This window comes from Podarcis cretensis, assembly GCF_951804945.1.
Source record: "Podarcis cretensis genome assembly, chromosome: 3".
Taxonomy (NCBI): domain Eukaryota; kingdom Metazoa; phylum Chordata; class Lepidosauria; order Squamata; family Lacertidae; genus Podarcis; species Podarcis cretensis.
The window spans coordinates 58,682,800-58,710,445 of NC_137172.1; the positions used below are offsets into that span (position 1 = coordinate 58,682,800).

Sequence of the window (27,646 nt, forward strand, 5' to 3'; positions counted from 1 at the left end):
TGGCAGACGCAGTTGATGGACTATATGGAACTGGCTGAAATGACTGGCAGAATCCGAGATCTGGGAGAAGAGACAATGGAAGAGGACTGGAAGAAATTTAAGGACTATTTACAAAAACATTCTAAGTTGTATGAATGTTAAGAATCTGCATGACTTGGAAATTTTAGCTCCTGCAATTAGATTAGGAAAATAGAAAGTTAAGTTATAAGTAAGAAAAAGTTGAAATTTAAAGTTATTTTATGTATTATCTTAAGGTATAAATATTTGACAAAAGGTACTTTAAATTTAGAAGTAAAACACTCTGAAAGATATAAATAAGATACGAAACAAGGTAATAATTTGCTGATATGTTTATTGTAAAGAACGCAGGGTGAGGGAGATGTGGGGAAGTCCAGTTAGTAACCTAAAAACTGAAAATGTAATAAAAATTTTAATAATAAAAAATAAAAATAAAAACAAGGGCTCCCATAAGGTCACAAAGGTTCTGCAATTATCAGATGGCACTGCTCCTTAGGATCCTTATCAGTATGGACTAAACACTCAGTTTCTGGGACAGAAGACGAGAGTTCCCTTAACTACTGCCATGCCCTCAAGAACAGCATTTTCCTTCAAGAAGTGAATTACAACCTTTCCATTATAAAGGAGAATATAAAGGGGTATATATTTGGGAACACTCTTGGAATGCAACCTAAACCTCTTCTCTGGCAACCTCAAAAGCTCAGCACTGAGAATCCAAAATGCTGTTTTTTGGTCCGTCTAGAACAGAGGTAGCCAGTGTGTTGCCCTCCAGGTGTTGCATGTCTACATCTCCCAGCATTTCTAACCATTGGCCGTGCTGGCTAGGGCTAATGGGAGTTGGAGTCCAGCAACATCTGGAGGACAGCATGTTAATTACCTCTGCTCCAAACTGTGACAAAAATGCTGGCTCTGTATATAGATGAACCTTGAGTGGAAAAGGTCTCTAAATCCACTGGATTACACCAAAACATATACACAAATTATTAAATGGCCAATAATGAATTATTTAAAATGCTTTTAACTGCTGTGTTTTAGGAAATGCAGTATTCACAGTAACAATCAGATAACATTAGTGATGGAAATTATAAAATGGTTGGGTTTACCTTATCAGACTGAGTATTTTCATGCAGAATCCTTGCATCTATAGCAGCAGCCAGCAAATTATTTGCTGCAGTAATGGCATGAATATCTCCAGTTAAGTGAAGATTGAACTACGGATGAATTAAAAATGAGAAAAACATTCATTTTGAGCCAACTGGTGAAACCCATCCAAGCCCTTTCACTTGTGGGATTAACAGCTCAGTTGAACAACTTTCAAATTGTTGTGGAAATATGATTAAATCATCATCATTGTAGCTGAAGAGATTTAATAGGCGAGAGAGGGTCTCAATTCAGTGGATGATAGTTTATAGCCAACACAACTAAAGTACAGATGAATTAAGACGAGCTGGAAAATAAGTTTTAGCTAGGATGCAGCAACCTGCAATTTGATTCATACATTCATGCTTTTTTATTTATGATGTGAATGTTGAAGGACAGAATATACTGTGTACTTCAAAATGATTGTGTGAACTTATATTGGAAACAGAATGCTGGGTGGATGGCTGGTCTCATGTTCCCATGAATTTCATAACACAATTGAGCAAAAGTGTCTCAAACCAAGACAAAAAGTACAGTATGAGAAAATTAATGGCATTACACAAGGGATGAAAGTTAATCTGCTGATTAAAGAGATTTCAAAGAAATGAATATTTGTCTCTGTATGTATTTACTCTTTGACAACAGAAAGAGAGGAGCTAAAGTCCATATTCAATGGTGCGAAGAAAATTTTAGCTTACCTCTTCCATTGGGATGACTTGAGCATATCCGCCCCCTGCTGCTCCACCTACGCAGCAAATGAAATGCTTATGTTACATTAGTAAAACTATTCTGAAGGAAGGCTTGAATAAACCATAAAAGAAGAAATGGAATGATGCAAAATTTTGAGTCTCTAATGAGATTCAGAAAACAAAGAGTATTCCACTAAGCATGGCCCACAAGTATGGATGGGAAATATTGAGATACATTTCAGAGGCAGCAAACTGAAAGTGTGGATGTGTGGGTAAAAATGCACAAAAGTACACACTGAAAAGTCTACCCACATACACATTGACACCCCGGTGTGGAAACAGTCTCAGCTGTGTATCTATGAAATAGATAATCACCCACATGATAAAGCTGTGTGCATATCTTGAAAGTCTACAAAAATTGTTAAGCACCATACTCTCTGGACATGCCCTTAAAATCAAAGAAAAAGAACAACTCTAAAACACACGAATATTTCACCGGTTTCCTTTAGCCAAAACAGTCCAGAAGCTATATTATACTGTATAATATGAAAGAATGAGTACCTTTAACACCAAATGTAGGTCCTTGAGAAGGCTGCCTCAGACAGGCAAAGGAATTTACTTTAAGGTGGGCTGTCAGAGCCTGAACGAGACCAATTGTCACAGTGCTCTTTCCTTCTCCAAGTGGGGTTGGTGTAATCCTAACAACACGGGAGGATGAAATGTATAAAATCAATAGGCCTGCTGACATCGGTTTTACTATGGATATGGAAAAGCTACCAATGCAAGCCAAATAAAAATTAACAGTATAATCAATTTCAACTAAACGATGCTATTATAAAACAGGCAATTTACATCTGTTACACTAACTTTGGTTGACATCCCATGGTATCAGCCTCCTTGTGGAACAGGCTTCCTCTCCTGCCGTGGGATTTTGTCCTCCTTTCCTTCCCCCAGGGCCCTCATGTACTCCCAAAATCTGCTCAAGAGTTGGGAAACCCACTGGAGCAGATTTGGGGTGGTGCACAGGGCTACAGCAGGGAGGAGTGGAAGGGGAAGTTCTATTGCATCTGCTTGCATGATATTGGATATCACCCAAATGTCAATACCTCTTCTGTTAAGCAACTGACTTAAGAACGGGGAAAACAAATTGTTTTGGCAACTGTTCTGAATACCTGGAACATACACTGAATTCAGTATAGATTTACATGCAAGACCAAAGCCTCTCCAACTTTCTTGAAAACTCATTCTTCAACATTTAAGGGGATATACAATGAATAGGCTTATCGAGTGTACCATTATTTAGTGAACCATTATTTCCTAACCTCTCCAAGCATGAAGGAGAAGGGGGGCGGGGAATACATTTTGTACAAAAACCCACTACAAAAAACAAGCAGTGTGAATAATATGTTATAATAATAAATAAAGACGTGTTAGTAAAGTGCAAATAATAATACTTGCAAAACCCTAAATCTACATGAGCCCTTGGGAGTTTTTAAACAGAGGGGAAGTATATTCATATGCTAGATAGGAGAAAGGAATAAGAACACTATTTGGCCTACCCTGCTCCCAACAATAAAGTAGAAAGAATATTTCTCCCATGTAGTTATATCCCACTGTCACAATTACAGATGTGCAGCTGCATTTCTTATTTCAAGTTGTACATAGATACTTGCTAATCATGTTTGCCCTCAACAGCAGCTCTATTTTATCAAGGAACATCAGATATACAACCATCCAGATGTATGTTTTCCTAAAACATTTCAACTTTTAAAACAATTATCACAGACAGGGAAAGATAATCATACAGAATCAATTAAACAAATACCATATGAATTGAAATAAAATGTAACTAGGTATGGTTCTAGTAAGACTGATGGCAAGAGAACCAGCATCGTATCCTTTTCTGATAGAGTTCAAATTTGAAAGTCTACAAGCTCAGTTTGAGGATAATGGGATGCACACTTGAAACGCTAAGTGTGTCACATTCTGAACCAACATACCTAGAAATTATGGTGCAATTGGAATCAATAAAGTAAACTGAGATCACAATGGTTTAACGAGAATGAGAATTCAGCTAAGTTCTGATAAAAAATGAAGTTATATGGGTGATATGAAACTATATTTTGTTCCATCTCCTAATACATCAATGCTTGGTTAATTTCTATTCTGTCTTAAAAAAAACCCACCCTATATACACACACCTAAAGTTAAAGTATGATTAATGATTTTGAATTACCCTAGAAAGATTTCAAGACCGGCCAAACAATTCACCTGGGGCATCTCTCTCATCAGGCAGAGAAAATTCAAGTTAAAAACAAAACAAAATAAGATTACGTTTTCATTCACATCACTCCCACTCAGTTTCTAAGGGAAAAGCTTGCCAAGATATGCTATACTTAACTGTTTAAATCTGTGATACTTTAGTACTTGCAGTGAAATAAGTAGTTTATTAAAGGAATGTGACATTAAGGATTACATTTTCATTCCCAGGGACATACAAGTATTCATGCATATGCTAGCCAAAAGGGGTAACTCCTATAGCATGACCTCCTGAAGACTCTAGCTAGAAATCCACCTCTAATTAGAAACATCTTTCCTTCAGCATTCGAAACTATGCAAAAGGTCCAGCTGTCTTCTGTACGCTACGATCACTTCTGGTGAGAGATACAGTCTGAAATATTTGTTTTATAGATTACTATCTTTCAAAAAAATAATAATTGAGTATTTTGCCCCCATAGTTGCTATGAAATAATGTGTTCTGCCTATTCTCTCTTACGCTGCAGCAGAACACAAACTCTCAAAGGCATAAAGCGTTTAACTATGATCACTGGTGCCAAGAGGACTGACCAGTTTTCTTTTCCAGCCCATCTAGTACCATGAAATATGTTGTTTGCCAGAAGCCAATCATGGATTTTGAACCTGGAAGCTTGGTGATGTTGTGGATCCAGTTTGTGAACTATCAGCACCAAGGACCCAAACAGAAGTAGTGTTAAAATGCACATGTTGTCTGTGGAAACGTGTCCAGAAACCTCTCCTTCCACTGGCACATGAGTAGGTATATAAAAAAGCACCATGGTGTAAATGTACGGTAAGTCCTAAGAGACATGACAGAAGTGGAGGCTAGATATGGGGCTATTCGCATCAGTAGCCACATAGCAGAACACGTAGTCTCATTCCATAATTTGACCAAAGAGAGAAATTGACTGGTCTGCAAGAGCTACTTGTAACCTACTGAGTAACAGGGTCAATGAGAAAGCCTATTTTTTGTGAGCTATTATTTGAATGTTCTGTTACTTCAGACAGACAGTGAGAGCACAGTTCATGCTGTCCTGAATACTTATTAAGAAATAACCCTTTTCTGAAATACAATTGTTTCTACTGAATTCTTTGCTATCTGACAATGTGAGCTCATAGAATGTTGTCAAACTCCATCTGCTCTCTGTGGAAAAACACACACATTCTACTATATTTTAATTAAAAAACAATGAAACTTTCAAATTGTAAGGGCATTCTCTCATTTTGTAAACTGGATATGTAAGGCAGTGGAGGACTAGAAAGTAGTTAATATAGTATTCTGAATCTATTAGGACACTTCAAAGGAGAATATGGAAATAAGTTGAATTCCTCTCACTTTTCCTTTGGTTTAAAACAGATTTGCCAAGGGCTTAATTTGAAAGAGGGCCTTTCTAAAAATGGACTAGCAAGCTAAACTTAGCCTTTGGCAGTTTTTCTTTTACAATTCATATAGTCAGTGTCCTAAAATACTTTAACCTTTTAAAGAAGTGAAGCCTAGAAGAATCTCTCTCCTAACCCCATCACTAAACAGTGCAAAATAAATTATTCCTATTCTGCAATCACTTGCCCTAGATTTATTTTATTCATAAAACTATTTATTTACCATTTTAACATAACAAACATGAAAGCAGTTTACAGTAATATCCATATATAATAGAAACACATACAAATTTAAAATCAGAAACCATCAATTTATATTTATGGGAAAATGTATTTTTAATGGCCAGCATAAACATGGTAGAATAACTGTTTTAAAAACAGGAAGCAGGGAACAGGAAGAAGATGGAGGGCTGTAAAAAGGGGAGATCCAAAGGATAGGTATTGGGGCCTGCGCTTTTTAACTTATTTATAAATTATCTAGAATTAGGGATGAGCAGTGAGGTAGCCAAATGATAACAAATTGTTCAGTTTGACAGTGGTATATAAGACTCTACATGGTAAGAAGAAAGATAAGTAAAAGTTTTTCTCTCATAATACTGGAACCTGGAGCTGAATGTTGAAAGGTTCAGGAAAGACCAATGAAAGTACTTTTCACGCAGCATAGGAGAAAGGAAAAAATTGTGAAAATCATCTCTTTCTCCACTCCAATTTTTAGTTCATGGAAGTTCCACTGATTGAAAGAGCCTTCAAGCAAGACTCAAATGGATAGAACCCAATGTACTTAAAGCTACTTAGCAGAACAGTCATAATTCAGAGCAGTGAGACAGGATAGGTGGATTCATGGCTTAAAATGGAGAAAGGTGAAACTTATAAGACCACCACCTGGTATACTCCACTAAGTCTGAAAGCAGAACTGCATAGCATCTGCTGCTAATCCCCAGAATAATTGGAGATAAAATAAGCCCTGTGCTGATGTATATATGCAAAGGGCTTATCAATTACATAGGGCATTTAAGATGGAAACAAGTATTGTTATTTTAATTCCTTCTATTCTAAAATATATATATATATATATACTTTTTCTTGAGTAGTTCCCCATCCCCATCCCTTTTTTTCTTTTCTTTTTTGCAAATATAAATGGACTACAAGAAGAGAGAGAGGGAGAATATTTTTAAGTGTTGTGGACTTAAAATCTGGAAAAATACATATTAAATAAATTGAAGTGCAAGTTGGGAGAGTTTAGTAAGAAAATGAAACAAAGTACTTCTTACCCAGCAACCAGCACATATTTTCCATCTGGTTGATCTTTTAACCTTTCCAGCAGGGACAGACGTACTTTGGCTTTGGTTTGGCCATAGATTTCAATTTCATCTGTAAGCAATCCTATCTCCCTAGCAAGGACATCAACAGCTTTTGGATTCTGTCCTCGGGAAATCTCAATATCACTGCAAAGGAAAACAAATTAGAGCCAGGAGATCTCTGTCAGCTTAGATGGTCATAAGCAAGGAGGCAGATGGCAGCAAAAAAATACTGAGAACAACAGAGTTACTATTGGCATGTCATGGTCCTCTCTTTCATTCATTTTATTTTGTGAACCACCCTGAGATCTACGATGAAGGGCAGTATATAGATTTAATTAATAAATAACAAATAAAATTGCAAACTTACACTGCAATCTTATGCATGTATGTTTACTCAAAGGTAAGCCCTGTGGGGCTTCCTCCAAATAAATGTGCATATGCCTGAGGTAAAATAAGTTATAAAACATTAATACTACTATTTCGGAAATGTCTTAATATATAGAGGTGGCTAAAACTAATTGTAAATGAAGGGCCAGAACTCAGTTGTAGCAATTATGGGGTCTGTGAAAGAGAGACAGGAAGAGTGTGAGAGAGTAAAAGAGAGAGAGAGGAGAGAGAGAGATGAGGATGATAATGATTTATTAAATTTATATACTGCCCTTCATCACAAGATCTCAGAGAGAGAAGGAAGGAAGGAATTGAGGAAGGAAGGGGACTGAGTCACACACACACATATATATCTAATAATATTCTACACTTTAGAAAAGCCCCTACAATGCTTTCACATTTCCTTAGGCATAAATCTCTTGGCTGATTGATATTTATAAAGGGAAACCCAGGGATTCATATATTTGAACTTAGAAGAGAGATGCTAACACACACACACACACACACACACACACACACACACACACACAGTGCTGCTGCTCCCCCATTAGGTAGTATAACTGGGCAGATACAAAGCAGATACCTAACCAAACAAGGGGGAAATGCGGTGGGGAGAACAACAAAATGCAAAAACGAGCCAAGGCAAGGATATTGTATCTGTGTCAAGCTTCATAGAGAGCATACTGTAGTCAGGATAATGTGAATCGTATCAGTTGTGCTCGACATGGATACAAAGAAGAGCTTTGCTTGTCCAGAAGATTACAAGGCAATCTTCCATTTTTAGAAGGCATTGGACTACTGTAAATGTAAATACTGCTGGGAGGAAAAAAGCTTCAAAGATTCACTAGGAGGCTTTTCCATCTCTGCTACAAAATCATCTCAAGCCGTCTTCCCTTGCAGCAATCACTTTCATTCTGCCTGCCCTCAGCATGAGCTACTGCTATATGATGTTTCACATGAAAAAGCTGTGTGCTGGTAACAGCAGGATTCCAATGAACTGGTAGCAATAGATGGAATCATAATTGTTAACCTTCCAACACTGAATCCCTTCAACTTGATGCAGGGCTCAAACTAGGTAAATGCTGGATGGCCAAGGTATGTTGGAAAAGCCCTGAGCACTCTTCCTTCCTGGATCCTCAATGACAAACTCAACATATTATGAATACATTTAGCCCTGGCATATTTCATTTTAAAATATACATAGCTAGAAGGAGCTGTAGCAAGCTGAACTGGGATTGTGGGGGCAAGGAAGCATTCAGCTTTTGCACCCTCCCTCCCCCCCCTCCCTGGTTTGGAATTGCCTCCACACTTGGCATTCAAAATGGGAAGAAAGGCCCCATGGGTACCACTTGCTTTCTGCTTAGCACAGCTGGGGCCAGGTAAGGGCTGAGTGACAGCACAAAAGCATCAGCAACAGTGTAACTTTGTTTTGGTCACCATCACACTTCTTCACACGAGGCAAGATGCAGTTACGTCATGCACTGGCAAGCTCTTGGAAGTAGATATATTGCAAGTCAAGTATTTATGCCTAGCTGTTGCAGTCTGCAATGTTTGCCAGAGTGTTTTAGACAGCAAGTGTTACCAGATGTTAAATGTGTCAATGTATTCAAGAATAACTGCAATGTGCTCTTTCAGGATTCAGTCACCCCCACTATCCTCTGCACCGATACACTGAAGTGAAAATGGACCGATGCTGCAGAGTTGGTTTAGCCAAGCAGGTATGTGCCTCATGGGAGCCCCATGCAAGAACATGACTGAAGCACAACAAATATGCAGAGAGCTTGCACCTACTTTAAGAATTTTATTATTGAGTATTTTGGGGAGGAAACCCTGCAGATGTTACAGTAATATCTTTGGAAATAACTCTAATTAATACTCGGAGTTCAGAGATAGCCTAACACAGATGTTCACAGTTTCAATTCGCATGTTGCTTTCCTGTCACTTTTCAATGAATGACTCATCTGCTTTACTATAATACAGCATATTATTGAATGAGGATACTTTATATCTTCCATCTGTCCACCAATGTTTCATTTGTGTGTAAAATAAACAGTTATGTAGTTCCAATAACTAAACAGAAATCCTACAAATTATAAAATATTTACATGTATTTTAACCTAACCCATAACACAATATACACGTTGACCTAATTTAAGGGTTTTTTTTTTGGTATTTTTAATTGTCTCCTCCCTGCCCGTTTTGGCATGCTGGAGAATGCATTTATTGGATCTGTGAAAATTTAAAGATATTGAATCTTTTTCCTATTGCCATCTGGAAATGTGCTGTTCTGTTAGAAGCCTCAAACGCTAGAACTCAAATTGGTTGTGAGAACATTAAACAAAACAAAACAAACAGCCTGAATACACACACACACACACACACACACACACACACACACACAGTATTAAGGCAAATTAAAAAAAATTGGGGGGAGAAATCTTTAAAATGTTATTTTGTCAAAAAAATAATAAAGGCAATTTATGCACAACTCCTCTAGAGGTGTGGGACAAATTATGAATACTCTCATCCATCACCACACAGGTGTGTATGCACAGCTCTGACTTGGCCTCCATCCCACCCTGCCTCAGCAAGCTGTAGTGATGCTGGGATCTGGACGGCAGCTCCACTCCACCTCATAGCCACTACTGATGAACGGCAGCCTGAGCTTCTTAGAGGAAGGGATGAATTTTTTAAAACCCACTAGCTATTTAATAAATAAATAGTGTTGGCAAACAACTTACAAAACTGACCACTTTGGGGTCAGAAAAGACTGGGCTTAGTTTAATACTTGAACTGCTTGTTTGAAAGCAATGCCTTATGCTTCTTAACTTTGTACCCAGGCACTACAAATAGTTTGCCATTGCTTTCATTTTTAACTTTCAATTCTTTGGTATTTTATTGTGATTTTATTGCATATACTTAATATTCATTTTCAATCTATACCTTAAGTCACGCTTACAATATTCCTACATTTGAAGGCAATTGGACCAGCTGACCTTCAGGGTACCTTCCATCTCTACAAATTGTATGATTCTATGTAGCTGAAAAGTGGGGTAGAAATAGTTTAAATACATACAAACATACCTGGGAACGGGCGAAAGGGGTTGCAGCTTTAAGCAGCGAAGATTCCAGCTCTTATACTGTTGGGTCTGTATCCACTGCTCACTGATCTTTACGAAGTTCTTTTTCGAAATTGAAAGGGGGGGGGAAGGTTGTAATATACAGTTTAAAACCCATATTCTGTTTCTTACACTTTTCAAGTCCATTTCCTGTTTTCATAAACTTTGAGGTATGAAGGAGGGTGATTTAGTTGTGGGAAATGCCTAATTAGGGATTGTGTTCCATGGGTTCCCTGTGTCCCACGCGGTACACTCCATCTGCCTTCTGGGTTCTAAAATTAATTTTGCAATTGTGCATGAACACTGTGCCACTGTTTTCAGTTTGCAAATTTTTCCTTATAGATTGCTAATGCATACTACTAGCACATGTGCACATTGATTAATTCACAGTACAAAAAGAACTCCTGCTCGTGAGCCTGTGGGACTGTCTTATTTTCTCTCTCTTGTATTTCAAGGTCCAAAAAGGTAGTACATAGTCTTACGAACCTGCATGCACATTGCCATTGCCAGCTGACCTACATCCTCACTGCTCCTAACTGACTGTTCGCCAGACGCATTTTGTCCTGCAAAATATTTTTTGAAAATAATCACATAAATTAATCGGGAAAGACAATTAGAACTATGCAGGGAGAAGATGACTTGACACCATTAGCAAAATTGTCAATAACTGTAACGATTTTAATCCCTTCAGTATTTTCAGTTGGAAAGATCCTGAAAGTAGGCAAATGGCAAATATAAAGCAAGATTAATTGTACCTACCTGCCAGGTTTTGGTCTCTAAAGATGTGCACATAACAAAAGGAGTAATCACCAGCATATGAAGCTACCTCAAGCAGCCGTCACACAGTAGCTATAATATATGCCTCACCCCTTCTAATAATATTTTTAGGAAGTTTGACAGAGAGTTTACATAGTGCATCCCTAAAATTAACACTGACTAAGGAAAGAAGGTCCATAACCAAACATTGCTATGGAAAGTTTCATAAAATGTTCGGAAGCCCTTACAATAAGTTGAGAAAAACATTATGAAAAAACAACTCATAGTCTTTTCCAATACATTTTTCATTGTCAATATTCCCCTATACAACACCAGATGTTGTACAACATTCTAGTGCAAATGTATTACATTTATGATCTACAGTATTCTGATTTCATTAAGATCACTTTCAGGCAGCAGATGATGCTGCAATCTTCAAATGATTTTTAAAAAGACATTGACTTTGTGATAACTTGCTCTCCGAGAAGATGAGCTTCTCCATTACACTGTGACTACAGTGAATAATAATAATAATAATAATAATAATAATAATTTATTATTTATACCCCGCCCATCTGGCTGGGCCTCCCCAGCCACTCTGGGCGGCTTCCATGGAAACCAAAAATACAGTAAAATATCACACATTAAAAACTTCCCTGAACAGGGCTGCCTTCAGATGTCTTCTGAATGTCAGGTAGTTGTTTATCGCTTTGACATCTCGTGGGAGGGCGTTCCACAGGGCGGGCGCCACTACCGAGAAGGCCCTCTGCCTGGTTCCCTGTAGCTTTGCTTCTCGCAATGAGGGAACCGTCAGAAGGCCCTCGGCGCTGGACCTCAGCATCCGGGCAGAATGATAGGGGTGGAGACGCTCCTTCAGGTATACTGGACCGAGGCTGTTTAGGGCTTTAAAGGTCAGCACCAACACTTTGAATTGTGCTCGGAAACGTACTGGGAGCCAATGTAGGTCTTTCAAGACCGGTGTTATATGGTTTCGGCGGCCGCCCCCAGTCACCAGTCTAGCTGCCGCATTCTGGATTAGTTGTAGTTTCCGAGTCACCTTCAAAGGTAGCCCCACGTAGAGCGCATTGCAGTAGTCCAAGCGGGAGATAACCAGAGCATGCACCACTCTGGCGAGACAGTACGCAGGCAGATAGGGTCTCAGCCTACGTACCAGATGGAGCTGGTAAACAGCTGCCCTGGACACAGATTTGACCTGTGCCTCCATGGACAGCTGTGAGTCCAAAATGACTCCCAGGCTGTGCACCTGGTCCTTCAGGGGCACAGTTACCCCATTCAGGACCAGGGAATCCTCCACACCCGCCCGCCTCCTGTCCCCCAAAAACAGTACTTCTGTCTTGTCAAGATTCAACCTCAATCTGTTAGCCGCCATCCATCGTCCAACCCCCTCCAGACACTCACACAGGACCTTCACCGCCTTCACTGGTTCTGATTTAAAAGAGAGGTAGAGCTGGGTATCATCCGCATACTGATGAACACCCAACCCAAACCTCCTGATGATCTCTCCCAGCGGCTGCATGTAAATGTTGAAAAGCATGGGGGAGAGGACAGAACTCTGAGGCACCCCACAAGTGAGAGCCCAGGGGTCTGAACACTCATCCCCCACCACCACTTTCTGAACACAGCCCAGCAGGAAGGAGCGGAACCACTGTATGACAGTGCCCCCAGCTCCCAGCCCCTCAAGACGGTATCAAACGCCGCTGAGAGATCCAGCAGAACTAGGAAACAGCTCTCACCTTTGTCCCTAGCCCGCCGGAGATCATCAACCAGTGTGACCAAGGCAGTTTCAGTCCCATGATAAGGCCTGAATCCCGACTGGAAGGGATCCAAATGGTCCGCTTCTTCCAGGCGTGCCTGGAGTTGTTCGGCAACCGCTCGCTCAGTCACCTTGCCCAAGAATGGAAAGATTTGAGACTGGGCGATAGTTGACCATCGTGGCCGTATCTAAAGATGGTTTTTTAAGAAGCGGTTTAATAACCGCCTCTTTCAGCGGGTCTGGGAAGGCTCCCTCACGGAGGGAAGCATTCACCACCCCACGAAGCCCATCGCCCAGTCCTTCCCGGCTAGCTTTTATAAGCCAGGATGGGCAAGGATCAAGGAGACAAGTGGTTGGTTTCACTCGTCCAAGCAGCCTGTCCACATCCTCGGGGGTAACAGATTGGAATTGATCCCACACAACTTGACTAGACAGAACTCTAGCACTCTCCCGCCCCGGCCGTGCTCCCACGGTGGAGTCTACTTCTTCCCGAATCTGAGCGATTTTATCTGCAAAAAACTTTGCAAAATCATTGCAGGAGAACATGTGGCCCGTACTGGGCTCCGATGTTGCAGGTGGTTCCGCTAAATTGTGAACCACCTGAAAAAGTCTCCTGCTGCTGTTTTCTGCAGATGCAATAGAGGCGGTAAAGAAATTCTTCTTCGCCGTTGCTATCGCCACTTGGTAGGCTCGACGTTGAGCTCTAACCTGTGTCCAGTCAGATTCGGAATGAGTTATCCGCCACCGGCGCGCTAGCCGTCTCAACAATTGTTTCATTGCCCTCAGATCCGTGGAAAACCATGGGGCTGTCCGGACTCCATGCAATCGGAGAGGGCACTTCGGAGCCAAACAGTCAATAGCCCTGGTTAACTCCACATTCCAGCGGGCCACCAGGGAATCGGCTGAAAGGCCATCAACATGGGATAAAGCATCCCCTACCACTCTCTGGAAACCATTTGGATCCATTAAGTGGCAGGGACGGACCATCCGAATTGGTCCCACCTCCCTGCAGAGGGGATGGGTCGCAGAGAAGTCCAGTTGCACCAGGAAGTGATCTGACCATGGCACTTGTTTTGTTTCGCTTTTACTTAGTGTCAGATCACCAACATCCATAGAGGTAAACACCAGGTCCAAGGAATGTCCGCGGCTATGGGTTGGGCCAGACTTATTCAGGGACAGCCCCATGGAGGCCATGCTTTCCACGAAGTCCCAAGCGACCCCTTGTAAGGTCGTGTCGGCATGGATGTTAAAATCCCCTAGGACGACCAAGCTAGGTGTCTCCAGGAGAATATCCACCACGACCTGAAGCAGCTTGGGCAGGGAATCCTTGGTGCAGCGGGGAGGTCAGTACACCAAAAGGAATCCTGTACTGCCCCTATTGCCCAACTTCCAGAACATGCACTCGGAAAACTGGGTCTTCCCAATAGGACGCCTGGTGCAAACTAATGACTTCCTAAAAATCACTGCAACCCCCCCTCCCCGCCCACATGACCTGGGTTGCTGTGCGTAAGAGAAACCTGGTGGACAAGCAGCGGCAAGGACAGGCCCATCTGCTTCATCCAACCAAGTCTCTGTTACACATGCCAGGTCAAGTCCTCCATCCATGATCAAGTCATGGATGGCAGTGGTCTTATGAATCATTGACCTGGCATTGCACAGCAGCACCTTCAGGTCATGTGGGTATCCCTTGCTGATTCTAGTATCCATCCAGTCAGGACCAGACCCGGGGGCAGGAATAGTCCTCAGACAACAACTAAACCTGCCTCCTCTGTAATGACATGGTCTGGTCTTAGCGTAACTCCTCCTCCTACCCGTGATCACTGAAATTGGTTGTCCCAGTGCATCCCCCCCCCTGTGGAACATGCCCCAGCCATTTTGTGGGCTGGGGCCCACTCCCCGGCAGCCCTGACCCCTCCCCTTAAGAACAAAATACCAACTTATACAAACAAACAAAACCAATAAAGCAATACAAACAAAAAACTGTAAAAATTACAAAAACATCAAAATCAAAAAAATTCCCCAAGCCCAACCAAACATCCATCCCACCCCCATCCCCCACATACAAAAAATCCAAAAGAATTTTTTAAAAACATTTTAAAAATTTTAAAAAAGAATATGAAGTTACTACAGCACAGTATTAGTGAACCTGAATACCAAAACCAATAATTAACCTTAAGGAAAGTCAAAGACATAGTTCTCTTTTGAAACCCAAGATGAGCAGAGAGGAAAAATACATGCCTGGCTTGCATCAGCGGCCAAAAGGAATGGCCACTTGGTACCCAGCAGCAAAGAATAAGCACCAGGACAACCATTTTGTTGAGCACAAATAATGCTGACCTGGAACTGTCCATTTTTACCATAATTCCATATTTTTACCATCATTTCCAGTATCATTTAGTCAGTCATTCTATCTATATATCTATTTATAAACTGCTTAATGTTTTAGAAATCTCTGAGCAGTGTGAGTCCAATTCTTTTATGCCACAATGAAATTAGTTAATACAACAGGGAGGGTTAACAACTTTGCATAGAAGTGGGGGGAAAACAATTAAGGGAACAATTAACTGTTCACGTTCAGGTGTATGTGGTGAATGAGTTACCAGTGTAAGGAGGTTACTGTGGTTTTACCACATCACAGCTATATAATTTCTATAGCTCTTACCTTTCATGCAAGGAACTAACATATAGCAAAATATAAAATAGCATCAAATAAAAAAGCAGGAGTCAACAAAAATAAATGACAAAATTGTTCAATGGTAACTTTTTACTCCAAGCAGCATTTTCACTGTTATGGTCTTACAGACTATAAGCATGGCATTCTTATAGAATGAAACAACACCAGGCAACTTTTAAAAATATAAAATAAGAAAGAATTTAATATACATATAAAAATTAAAAGGAAAGGAAAGGAAACATGCAGATTCTTTGGTGCTATGGTTTCTGTCAGGTAAAAGCAATAGGTGCATCAATAACTACATTGCAATTAAACTATGCACATTCTTTCTATCAGAGGTATGTGTTTAATACAGATGCACACATTTAATACATATACTTTCCCCCACAAAACAATAAATATATATTTAAAAACAATAAATAAGCAGAGTGCTTCTGCTGTTCTTCCCAGGCTATTCCAGGAGACAGCCTATTACAAAAACATATGCCCCAAGGCACACAGACATTGTGCAGGCAGTAAACAAAACATATTTCTTTTATTAAAATCTTGTGACTCCTCTTTTTTTACCCCTGTATGTTCGTTCTGACACTGAAATATGTAGGTAAACATTCATGTGTATTATTGGTAGGCACAATCTGCACTGGTACAGTACAGACTGCATTTCTGAGTTGATCCTGACAATTTAAGTTTTCTGTACCAACCGAAAACTGATAGGGATAAGGTGGAAGAAGGGATAAAAATATGAGTGGACACAAATACATTAGCTATTCAACACTGCACAGCTTGAAAGGAACTCACCCCATAAAATGTCACGTGAACAATCCACACTGGTCATCTCAGGTTTCATCCAAGTAGCTGGAATCTCTTTAGGTTTGGCACTACCCACTATCACCATATCAGCATCATGAAGCTAGGAGATGGGCATAGAGAGAAATGTCGTACAAATAAAGCATTAGCTAACAATAAAATGTGCTAGATTGTGTTGTCAGATTGACACCTAACAGGCTGTGTGGATGCTATGCTTAAACCATTGTGATCAGGTGAATCCTCCTCTTCCTGGCCCTACAGCCTCCCAAAATCCACTCCACAGGGAACAAAAGAATAAATTATTCACCTCTTCCACCTGGCAAGATTTTTAGTGTACCAATGCAATGGCTCCAACAGTTCCCCACACTGCAGATGTTCTGAGGCAAGGTATGTCCTTCATCAAAATTAATGCAAGCAATGTGCCACTTGCAGACAAAGAATTGTTTGGCAGATGCTTGAGTGGATGTGAAAAGGTCCCAATGGGACTCAGATTGTGTCACTGTTCGAGGGACATTGTTTCCCCCATATGATTTAAATGGAGTGAATGTGTTCAAAATTAAAAGAATTAGAAAGGTATATCCAGTGCACTTAAATGTAAAACTAAATTGGAGGTGGAAAGACCAATTCAATAATCAAGTTCATCTCCTTGCAAATGCACCATATGGTTTCTAAACAGACAGTGAACTCAATACAAAACAGATGCTACATATAATTGCAGCCAAATACTATTGAAGATGCAGAGAAGTGCTCACATAGTTCCCAAGGCTAACTAGTTATGTTGTAAAATGAGGTTTGAGAAACTATTATTGAAATCACACAGCAAAGAATGAAGAAATGTCATATGAAACAATCACTTAGGCGAATATCTCCAAAGACTCACTCTCAAAAGCATAACCCATTCTAGCTGGCATTTTCTTCCTCCAATCTGGGGGAGAATAACACCAACAAATACTTTGAAACTTTAGCTTGTAGCAGCACACAAGCTAATTTCAATTAGATTTTTTATTGATGTAGGCTTGGAAGACCCACCCATTCCCCAGATAAAAAACTAAACCCTAAAATAACAGTAATACAAGCACTTTAAGCCAAAATATAATGATAATGATGCAACGTAACTGCAAATGTCACACAATTGGAAACCCTGCTTATGAAGAGATCAGCATAAATATTACTTTTCCTTGCAGTTGGAATCAATATCTACAAAATTACACCAGAACACCCCACTATCAAATTAAAAATGTATAGTTAAGATATTAATGGGTTGTATGGGGTGTTAGGGGAGGGGTAGTACCTCTGGTGGGGGACATGTGCTCTTCCTGGGGTAGTTTCCTCACTTTTGGCTCCCACCCTGCACTCACCTGTGGCTCCTAGGAGCCGTCAGCATGTGACAGCGGTCACACCCCGGGAAAGTCTTCCAACTGGCCAGCTAAACCCGGCAAGGGTAGCTGAGTTAGGGACTTCCCCTGCCTGCAAAGACAGGCTCTGGAGGATTGAGCAGATGTGACCAATAGTGAGTCCAATGGTCAAGAAGGTGGTTTCCGCATGTGCTGTAGAGGGAAGTGAGGAACAGAAGGAGCACATCAACCTGGAAAGGTAGCCCCTCTAGGAGAAGGAAAACTCTGATCCTAAACCTCCACTGCCTTGCAGGATATCTTCGGGAGAAGAAAAGGCTGAGGAGCAAACCCTACCCAAATCCAGAGTGGAGTCCCTTCTTAATCTAACACACATTTATGTTGGTGTTCATAGTCTACGTGCAGCTTGGCAAGTGAGCAATTAGTGTTTTGACTACAGACTAGGAAGACAGAGCACGGGAGAAATTTGCCTGGAGATAAGAGGACCTAGTAACAGCTTGGTGATTGGCTGAGGTCTCTCATATAGGCAGCATGACCTATGACATCATTTGGCTAGTTAGAAGTATTCTGGAGTGCTTGGAGAGTGATAAAGTTTGTGTCTTGTAACTTGTATATACAAGTAACTTGTATATAGCTTGTGAGTTTACTGCCGTATATAATAAACTACAAAATCAAGTTACTAGTCATCAGCTTTGTTCCTGACCGTCGTCCTGACTGAGCAGTCTCGAGCGTTGCTTAGGAAAAGCTGCACTACTGTGCTAAGTTGTGCATCACTGAAGAAGTTAAGAGATGAAGAGACTGGTCCTAGCAGCATGCGAAAGGACTTCAGAAAGTGCTCACAGGCTTCGAAGTTTTAACAGTCTTGTATGCCTCCTTCAAGCAACTCCTGCAGCCCAGCTGGTGCCAATCATATTGCTCTGCTTTCCTTTTTGGAACACATCAGCGAAGCCGAGAGGGGGGCTATGTTGTCTGGGCAGCCCAGGACTTCTTTACACACTGCCCAGGCTTGCGCCTTGGCAGGGCACTTTGGTGCTTCTATAGCAATAGTTTGACTTCACCCCGAAAGGTGCACTCCATTGTCTCTGACGACAAATGAATGCCCACAACAATGGGTGCAATAAGGGCAGGTGTTAGCTAAGAATGATGTGGACTATAGGTGGAATATAATTTCAATTTAATTTTCTCTCCACAAGGAATACATTATTTATGTTTGTCAAATAGCCATTAACAGCATTGCCCCTGCTAGTAAAAGGGTAAGAGCACATGATTCAATGCCATGGAAAATTATTGTTATTACAAGGCAGTATCTAACAGCAAAGCAGAATCTATAGGATCTCAGTCTTAGCCATCACCTGCTATCACATCATACTTTTCATAAACATATAAGGTTATTTTTTTACCAAAAGGATTATTGAAAATCAGTTTGCTTCAGGAACCCTGTTCATCATCCCCTCCCTCCCAAGGCCAGCTGAATAAATCATTGATTTTTGATTCAGGAAGCACAAATTTAAATATTCCCTGGCATTATGTGATTGAAATATCTGAAAAGCAAATATTGTTCAAACAGTGCAGTGTCTGCAAGTTTTCTACATAAATTTTAAGAGAGATAATAGGCAAGCACATCTTACCTAAAACATTTGCTATTAAATGTCTCCCTTCTTAATCTAACACACATTTATGATGAATTGGCATTTAATAAACAGTTGCTCTTTGTATTTTGCCATCTCTGATCAAGTAAGAATTCGGGGGGGGGGGGGCCTTAATACTCCTCCTCTGTTTAAAGACCATGCAAGCCTTAAGGCAGCTGTGTCAAGACAAATGGTCATAACTAAAATCAAGTTGATCTGTAAGTTAAAGAAATATGACTTGGGTGTCCACTCCACCAAAATCAAAGGAAATGAAGAGAAATAAAATAAAATGATAGATGGCTACAAAATAATCTCAAGGCCAAATTACACATTACACATGAGATCTGTGATAGAATCTTTCATTGTTTCCCTTCTTCTTTAAGGCAGTCACAAGGCCTCCAAATTTGATCACAACAATGGGAAAGTTTTAAGCTTTTCTCCTGCACTGTTTCTCTGACCTAAGTACTCCCCCCAATGAAAGCTGCTTTTCCTTGTGGGGGGGGGGGATGGGGATATCACGGTAATCCAATCTTGTTGAAGGTGGATAATTGCCAAGTAAACTTTTTCAAATATGTATTTTCACATTGCATTTTTTGCTGATGCTCTATCTTTGGAGGCCAGCAGGGATTTAACATTTGCTCATCCCTGCAATAGCACACAGTCCATTTTTCCAGCACTACAGCTTTCCAACTCAAATTTGGCACTGGTTTGTCATGGTTAATGCTCACTATATTTGCTGTTAAGGAAGACTGAGAGGCAAACTGGTTTCAAAACCAAACAGCTGACAGGAATGGTGCTTGTAATCTGACAGTGTACTCTTGAACGATTATTAAAGGATTGAGAACAATGTGTGTGTACTGGAGCTTGTGAAGCTCGCAAATACTCTTGGCACTCTTCTAGTAACCCTCAAGCTTTGTTATTCTAAAGAGCACTAAACTCACACAGGTTATAGAACAATGTGGGAGAACAATTCACAATGTGGGACCAATGTAGCTAATATATATTTTTTTAAAAAACTGTTTTATAGATTTATAGCACTACTTCTTAATAGAATAGGATGATAATTCTCATTTCCCTTCAATATGGTTTCTATATTATAATGGTTTACAGTGGTACCTTGGTTCTCGAACTTAATCCATTCTGGGAGTCTGTTCGACTCCTGAAACCCTTCGAAAACCAAGGTGTGGCTTCTAGTTGGCTGCAGGAGCTTCCTGCACTCAAATGGAAGCCACATCAGACGTTCAGCTTCTGAAAAACATTCAGAAACTGGAACACTTACTTCCGGGTTTGTGGCATTCAGGAGCCGATTTGTCCGGGAGCCAAGCTGTTTGAATACCAAGGTACCACTGTACTTGGATTTCATGTGATCCAAATGTTTTGGGTCTCCTATAGGTTTCACTATACAGTCATACCTCCATTTATGTAACCCTATAGTTACGTAAACTTTGGGATGTGCACACGGCAAATCCGGAAGTATGTTATCGGGTTTTGCTGCGCGCATGCACAGAAGCGGTCCTCAGGTTGCGGAAACCTCGGGATCTTTTTTTTTTTTTAAATAATATTTATTAAAAAAATTCAAATATAACAAAAAAAGAAAAGCATCCAAATGTAAGGCCTTATTTTCAATATCATCTTTCCAGGGCTTCCCCCTCCCCACCCCCTCTTATATTCCAATTCTTTCAAATAGATTCAGCAAATTCTTACCCCAAATTTTAAAATTATTATCATTAACCCAATTTAAAAAATATTTTCCCATCCCCTAAAATCGACCTGTTCCCTTCCACGAGTTCCCCTCTTTAATATAAGATACAGATTAACATAAAAAAAATAGAAAAAAGAATAAAATGTAATTTAACACCCTTTGGATTCCAAATTTCCCTCCCCCCTTTCCCAGTTGCGTTCCCAATGTCCGTCAATATCTACTGTCTCCTGGAGCTCCCACATCTAAGCCATAATCCTTCACCAGTCCGCTTTGCCGTCTTTTTAATAGTCTTTACCGTCTTTTAATCATCTTTAATTTCGAATGTCCAATCTTGGAAGGGGTCTATCTTCCAACTTTGTCCAGTTCTTGTTATTCTTGTTGTTCTTGTTGTTCTCTCTTCTCCTCTTTTTTTTCCCCCCCTGCTCTCCTGCACAAATGTTCTAATTCCAAAAAGCTTGTAATTCCTCTACAGAGGCTTTGTTATTCAGGAACAAAACATTACGTCAAGTCCCTTCCATTCTTCAATAGATAAATCTATTGTCTCCTTTAGTGTGTAGACCTCTGTAGACAAAATAGTGTTCCATTTCTGCAGTTTCCCAGGAGATAAAAAGTCCGATTCAAATTCCATGCCAGCAATACTTGTAATAACCCACAGCTCCTCTAGAGGGATTATAGTAACTCAGTTTCATTCCCGATCTCACCCACCAGTCAAAGTAACTTATTATTCCTTGTTTTAAACAGTTTATATCCAATTTATAACAAATGTAACCAGCAAAGTCCTCGTAACAAAGTTCTCTTTTTGTTCTTCAGTTTTGGCAGCTCCTTTGACAGCTGTCAAAACCTCTATTTCTCCTCTCCAGGCGCTCTCACAGATCGCTCCTGGGGTTTCCGGGGGGGGGGGGTTGTATTTTAATTCACATTCCACTTTTCTCCTCCAGCCCAGCTTATAGTTTTCCATCGCGAAATTAATAACTTTATCAAAAAAAAAAAAAGGTTGCACTCGATCTTAGTTGTCAGGTCCTTTGCTTTAGCTCCTCTACAACAGGGGGGAGGCTGACTTCCTTTTTATACCTCCCCCGCTCGCTCCGAATTTAAGAAAAAATTTATTCCCCTTTTTAATCCAAGTTCCAATTATTCACGGGTTATTCTTTTAAGTCCAAATTTTCAATGGAAGAAGTCAGCGCTCTCCGCCAAATGGCATGCGGCTTCACTCGGCAGGGGAAGCGGAGGACTCACAGCACCCCCCCGTCACCCGCTCCGCAGCCTTTAAAAAGGCTCCTTCGCGTGGTCGGGGGGGGCGCAAACAGTGCCCGCCGAGTCACCATGCCCATGGGTTTCAGCGCCCATGGTTTTTGAGGGTCCCCGCGTCGCCGGCGCGGTAGAACCCAGCCCCTGCTGAGCAGGCTCCCTCCGGAGCTCGGAGGGAGTCCGCCATTCGGTGATGGCGCCAACCCGGAAGTCCCGGAAACCTCGGGATCTGACCGGACCTCCGGCACGGATCCTGTCCGCAACCGGAGGCACCACTGTACTTAAAAATAATGGCTCTGTTCCTGAAAGCAAGTAATCTATCTTTAAGAACCAAGGAGGTATTATTTGCTTGACAATGCAACTCCGGCTTATGAAATCTATTCTGACTAGTTTTTAAGCATCTGAGGGCACTGAGCCGATTCAAAAGTATTCCATTCTGTAGGGGAAACAGTGTGTGTGTGTGTGTGTGAGAGAGAGAGAGAGAGAGAGAGAGAGAGAGAGAGAGAGATTATATTATATAAACACATACACAAGCAGTGCACTTCCCAAGTAGATTTTAAGGCAACAGCAAACTGGATGAAATTGCAAAATTAATTGGCAAGTCACAGACTTTCTGCTACCTGATTCTTGAATTTTGTCTTCCCATCAAAATTAAGTTGTAGAATTTTTCAGAAAATTTACTATGATTATGAGAAAGCACTTGGACAGAAATAGTTGTTTTCCTAATAAAAATAATAAGATAAAGGAGAATGGGAGTGATTGCAATTTATTCCCTGGATGGTCTGTTTGAATTAATGAGGATTCCTCTATATGAGTCGCACAAACTATTGCTGGTTTTTTTAATGCAGTTGCACCAAAAATGAACACAAAATTCAAAAATGAAATATCAATAAAACTGCATGGTGTAAGGTAAAATAAGACAAAGTCAAAACCTCTAAAACCAGAGAGGCTGTTTTACCATTGTGGATTAAGTTTATACTTTTTTAACTTCTGTCCATCACTTAAAGCATGTAAAATGTTGCTGTAACATCAACAGCTGTAAAAACAGTGCTGTGCCAAAGGAGAAATGTGTTAGCATCACAGCTGCTTTGCTTAGGGAAAACATACTTTGCGTTTTGAGTATTGAATCCAAAAGATGAACTGCGAAGTCCAAAAGATCAACTCCCATGTAAAACTTTTTTACTTGGCTTGACTTGGCTGCCACCTTCTGGGAATGTCTATGAAACATTGGGAAACTTGAGCACAGAATATAAAAATGACGAGCAAGCTGTCAAGTTATAAATAATTTAACATGAGCACACTGAAATACCAGCAAAATAACATGAAGCAACAAACATCAGCAATCAGTCAAATTAAATATAAAACACTCTAAAGAGCATGGCAATGGTGGGAAATTTCAGAAACAGCTTTTATGCATTTATGATTAGTTCCACGGTCAACAGAATTCTGCCAGTAGGATAAAGCAGGGGCAAAATTAGGCTTTATTTCACCCAGCTCAACAACGCAGTTTGGCACATACCCCACACACATTTGTGTACACACACAAACAGAGGCCGGAAGCCTCAATGGCACCCCTCTGGAAGCTTCACCCGGGGCAAAAATCCCAGCTAGCTCCTGTAGCTATGGCTCTGAATAAAGGGAATATGTGCTTCTATCCCAAAGCCTGTTACAATATTTCTCCCTCCCTCCTCCCCTGACTTTACACAGACTGAAATCAAGAGCAGATCTTAGGCTCACATGCTTCCACTACCTCTGACCCTGAATAGAATGCAACACAACAAACTTGTCTTTCCCATGCTTATCTGAACACAGGGTCTCCTCTAACTCTGGATATTAAAAACCCTCTTTTATAGCAATTTGAACATGCAGGTTGAGGAGAGCACCCATGCTTAGAAATCTATTGTGCTGCCTGGATCAGAAGTTATATTTATAAGGAAAGGCAGGAGAGTATGTGGGAAGGCTAGAGAACATGAAGCTTGTTCTAAATATCACTATGTGTAGAGGATAGGACAGAAACTAAACAGGTCATTGTGCTAAGGAATGCAAAGAAAAATAAATGAGTGAAGTTTATTTAGTGAGCAAAAGTTCTTGGAATATATATATATGTACACACACAGAGAGAGAGAGAGAGTATATAAAAAATAAATGAACCTGGGGTCTTGCTAAGTAGTAAACGTGAGAAAAAGTATGAAGCATTTGGTATATTTACCATGGTCTCAAGCTGCTTCATTTTCCACATGCAACTCATAGTCATGACCCCTTTTCTTTGAAGAAGGCACTGCAAAGAGACTTCTAAAGGTCCTTGAACTCCCAAAAGTAACACCTTTTTTCCATCTAGGGTAGTATGTGCTGGATAGGAGAAGATAACATTTGCTCCAATTAGCTACACTGCTAGCAAACTGTACTGGGGAAACAAGTGAACTACAGACATTAATACAGAAGCTTTCCCCCTTCCCCTGCCCCGCAACAATCTCTCATATGGAAAATGTTACAATTTTAAAACCTTGAATAGGGCAGCATTATGCTCCAGAAACTTTTCTGATGACCAAGACCATCATGTAAGCAGGACAGAAAGATATTTTATCAAATCTGACAGATTAATGGACAGAAGAAAGTTTCATGTATTCATAAAAGGAATGACAGTCTTGGCTTGAGTAGCAGAGACGTTGATGGCATCTTGCTAAATTAAATAAGCTTGCATATGTTGCTAATCTAGGTAAAGGTAAAAGGACCCCTGACCGTTAGGTCCAGTTGTGGACAACTCTGGGATTGCGGCACTCATCTTGCTTTACTGACCGAGGGAGCCGGCGTACAGCTTCCGGGTCCTGTGGCCAGCATGACTAAGCTGATTCTGGCGTACCAGAGCAGTGCACAGAAACTCCGTTTACCTTCCCACCGGAGTGGTACCTGTTTATCTACTTGCACTTCCTGCTTTCGAACTGCTAGGTTGGCAGGAGCAGGGACCAAACAACGGGAGCTCACCCCATCGCCGGGATTCAAACTGCTGACCTTCTGATCGGCAAGCCCTAGGCTCTGTGGTTTAACCCACAGCGCCACCCATTGCTAATCTATCCAGTTTTAATTAGATCCAGATCCACACAGACTCAAATGCATCTGACATTCCTTTGCTTACACACCTAGCCGACAAAGCCCTTTCCCTTCCTGGGGAAATGAAGTTGTGGGCTGGTCGCGAGCCCACTCCATGCACGGATGACATAGCTAGTCCCTGCGTCATAGGGAGTCCCCGGCCATGTCACCCTTAGGCCGACCGATCTGGTCGACCAGGGGGTGTAGCTTGCTACATTTAAGCAGTCCAAGGCCGGGGACTCGCCCCTTTTTCCTGGTTCCCGCTCGCACAGTTCTTCAGCATATATTGACATCTGAGGTCATTCCATCAACTCTCTCCTTTAACATTCCATAAGCCCAGTGACAAAACATAACACTTTCCTTCCTGGTGGGTGGGCTTTAGGAAATCTAGTTCCTCTTTCCGCCTTCTATCGTAATCATATACATTATGAGTTATTAACATACCATATTCAAAAAGTAATAAGTAAATAAATTTAAAAATGTGAGTAAATGCCCACTACGGTGTTACCACACCAGCAGATGTCACTTCAGTAACTGCAACCCCTAGAAATCTCAGTCATCTCAGTAACTGTCCACTATAAACCTTTTGCTGCAACTTGTCCTACTTCTATGATTTCACCAGGCATTGCTCACACACTTGTGAGGATATTTTTACAACCACAAGGCCCCAAAACCTGCTTTAAAATGCCATAACTGAAGTAGACATTCTTAGGAATCTGAATTCTCTGACCAATTAATTACACATTTCATGGTTTTTCTGCATTTCCACAGTTAAAGCAACCAGAAGGCTTTGCTAATAGGTTAATGTAGGTCTATATACATATCATATTATGATGGCCTTGCATGACGGAGTCACTGTTTTTTGAGGGAGAAACCATTATCTGACCTGGCCAGATTAGCCACTGCATAGCTGAGCTACTATGTGAACGTATTAAGCACTGTTGCTGAATATAATAAATAACAAACAATTACTTGTACCTAGTTCTTCCAGAAGCTTGACCACAGCACTAGCAGTGGGGGGAATTACACATCCATGTATGTCTCCATGCACCAACCTTGCCAAGTTAAAATCTGTTACTCTGCAATTAAAAATATAGGGGGGAGAGAGAGAGAAAGTGAGAGACAGCGTGTGCATGTAAAAATATAGAAACAAATGCTCATTCATTAACACACACAAACTATAATGGGGTGGTGTAAGCTAGAGTACATGCTCATGAAAAACTATAGCTTTATTAACCCATTTTCTCTCTGCAGCAGTGTAGCTGCATCCACTGAATATGCATAAATGCTTCCACTATATTTTGGAATTGCCATTACCAATTTGGTTTGAAACAGAACATCACTTCCAGAGAAACTTTGTCCCCTTGCCTCTCAATAGTTAATAAAATTCTCACTTCCTCATCTGTTAAAAATTAAATATCTGCTTATACTCAGGTCAGTTCTCCTGGATTTTTTTTCAAAGTAAATGAAATGAATAATAGCTTTGAATAATATCTTAGGCAATTAGACTCCATAAAGGCTAAAAACAAGAAAGTAGATCACAATTTGTCAGGCCAAACTGGAACATACTTAAATTAAATCCTTTATCTATCAAAGCCAAATTAATGGATGCCGTATATATTTTGCTGTCAAATTATTTTCAAAATTAGGAACTGGGAATTATGCCTAGGCTAGGATAAGGATTAAATTAAAACCCACTTTCTTTTGTTTTAAGAGAACAGTCAGCCGTGTTGATGCTCGAAGGCATGCATTTACAGCTGTTGCAAACTAGGTGGGTGGGTGGCACCTCAGAGGGGGCTGGGTGTGGCCTAGAAAACACATAGGTTTGGTTCGTACATTAAGAGAAATATACTCATTGACTGCATGCACATGTCACAGTAACCCAATGATAAACAGTTCATCATGACTAAAGAGATTATGCCCACTTTGCTCCCCTTTGCTAATGAGCAGGCATCACAAACCATAATCCTTGGCTTAGCACTCCATCATGGTTTATTTCACTTCCACAAACCACAATGGTCAAGCCAAGAACTAACCTTGGCTTCAGAACATAGTTCGGTGCAAAACAAATCACAACCTCCAGTTTGGATGTAATGCTAAGTCAAGGATCATGGATTGTTGCTCCCACTTGCTAGAACAGGAGCAATCTCCACATTCACAGCAAACTATTAACCATGACATACACTGACATGCAAATATGCACTTTAATCCACACATTCAGTCATTTGTCATTTTAATACAGATTATTACAAATGTATTAAAAACGAAATGAAGTAAGCAAAGTTAATA

At 40.6% G+C, this 27,646-nt stretch overlaps 1 protein-coding gene across 1 annotated transcript in view; it reads right to left on the minus strand.

Annotated features, from left to right (window-relative positions):
* The window catches only part of MTHFD1L (methylenetetrahydrofolate dehydrogenase (NADP+ dependent) 1 like), a 114,081-nt gene that overhangs the window by 76,115 nt on the left and 10,320 nt on the right, over positions 1 to 27,646 (minus strand). Inside the window, exons 6-14 of the mRNA XM_079971512.1 lie at positions 26,336 to 26,436; positions 24,480 to 24,619; positions 16,332 to 16,443; positions 10,816 to 10,892; positions 10,295 to 10,392; positions 6,794 to 6,967; positions 2,409 to 2,545; positions 1,857 to 1,903; positions 1,122 to 1,229 (exon numbers count right to left, since the gene is read on the minus strand). Of these exons, the coding sequence (XP_079827638.1) occupies positions 1,122 to 1,229; positions 1,857 to 1,903; positions 2,409 to 2,545; positions 6,794 to 6,967; positions 10,295 to 10,392; positions 10,816 to 10,892; positions 16,332 to 16,443; positions 24,480 to 24,619; positions 26,336 to 26,436 (994 nt within the window). The remainder of the gene's footprint in view (positions 1 to 1,121; positions 1,230 to 1,856; positions 1,904 to 2,408; positions 2,546 to 6,793; positions 6,968 to 10,294; positions 10,393 to 10,815; positions 10,893 to 16,331; positions 16,444 to 24,479; positions 24,620 to 26,335; positions 26,437 to 27,646) is intronic.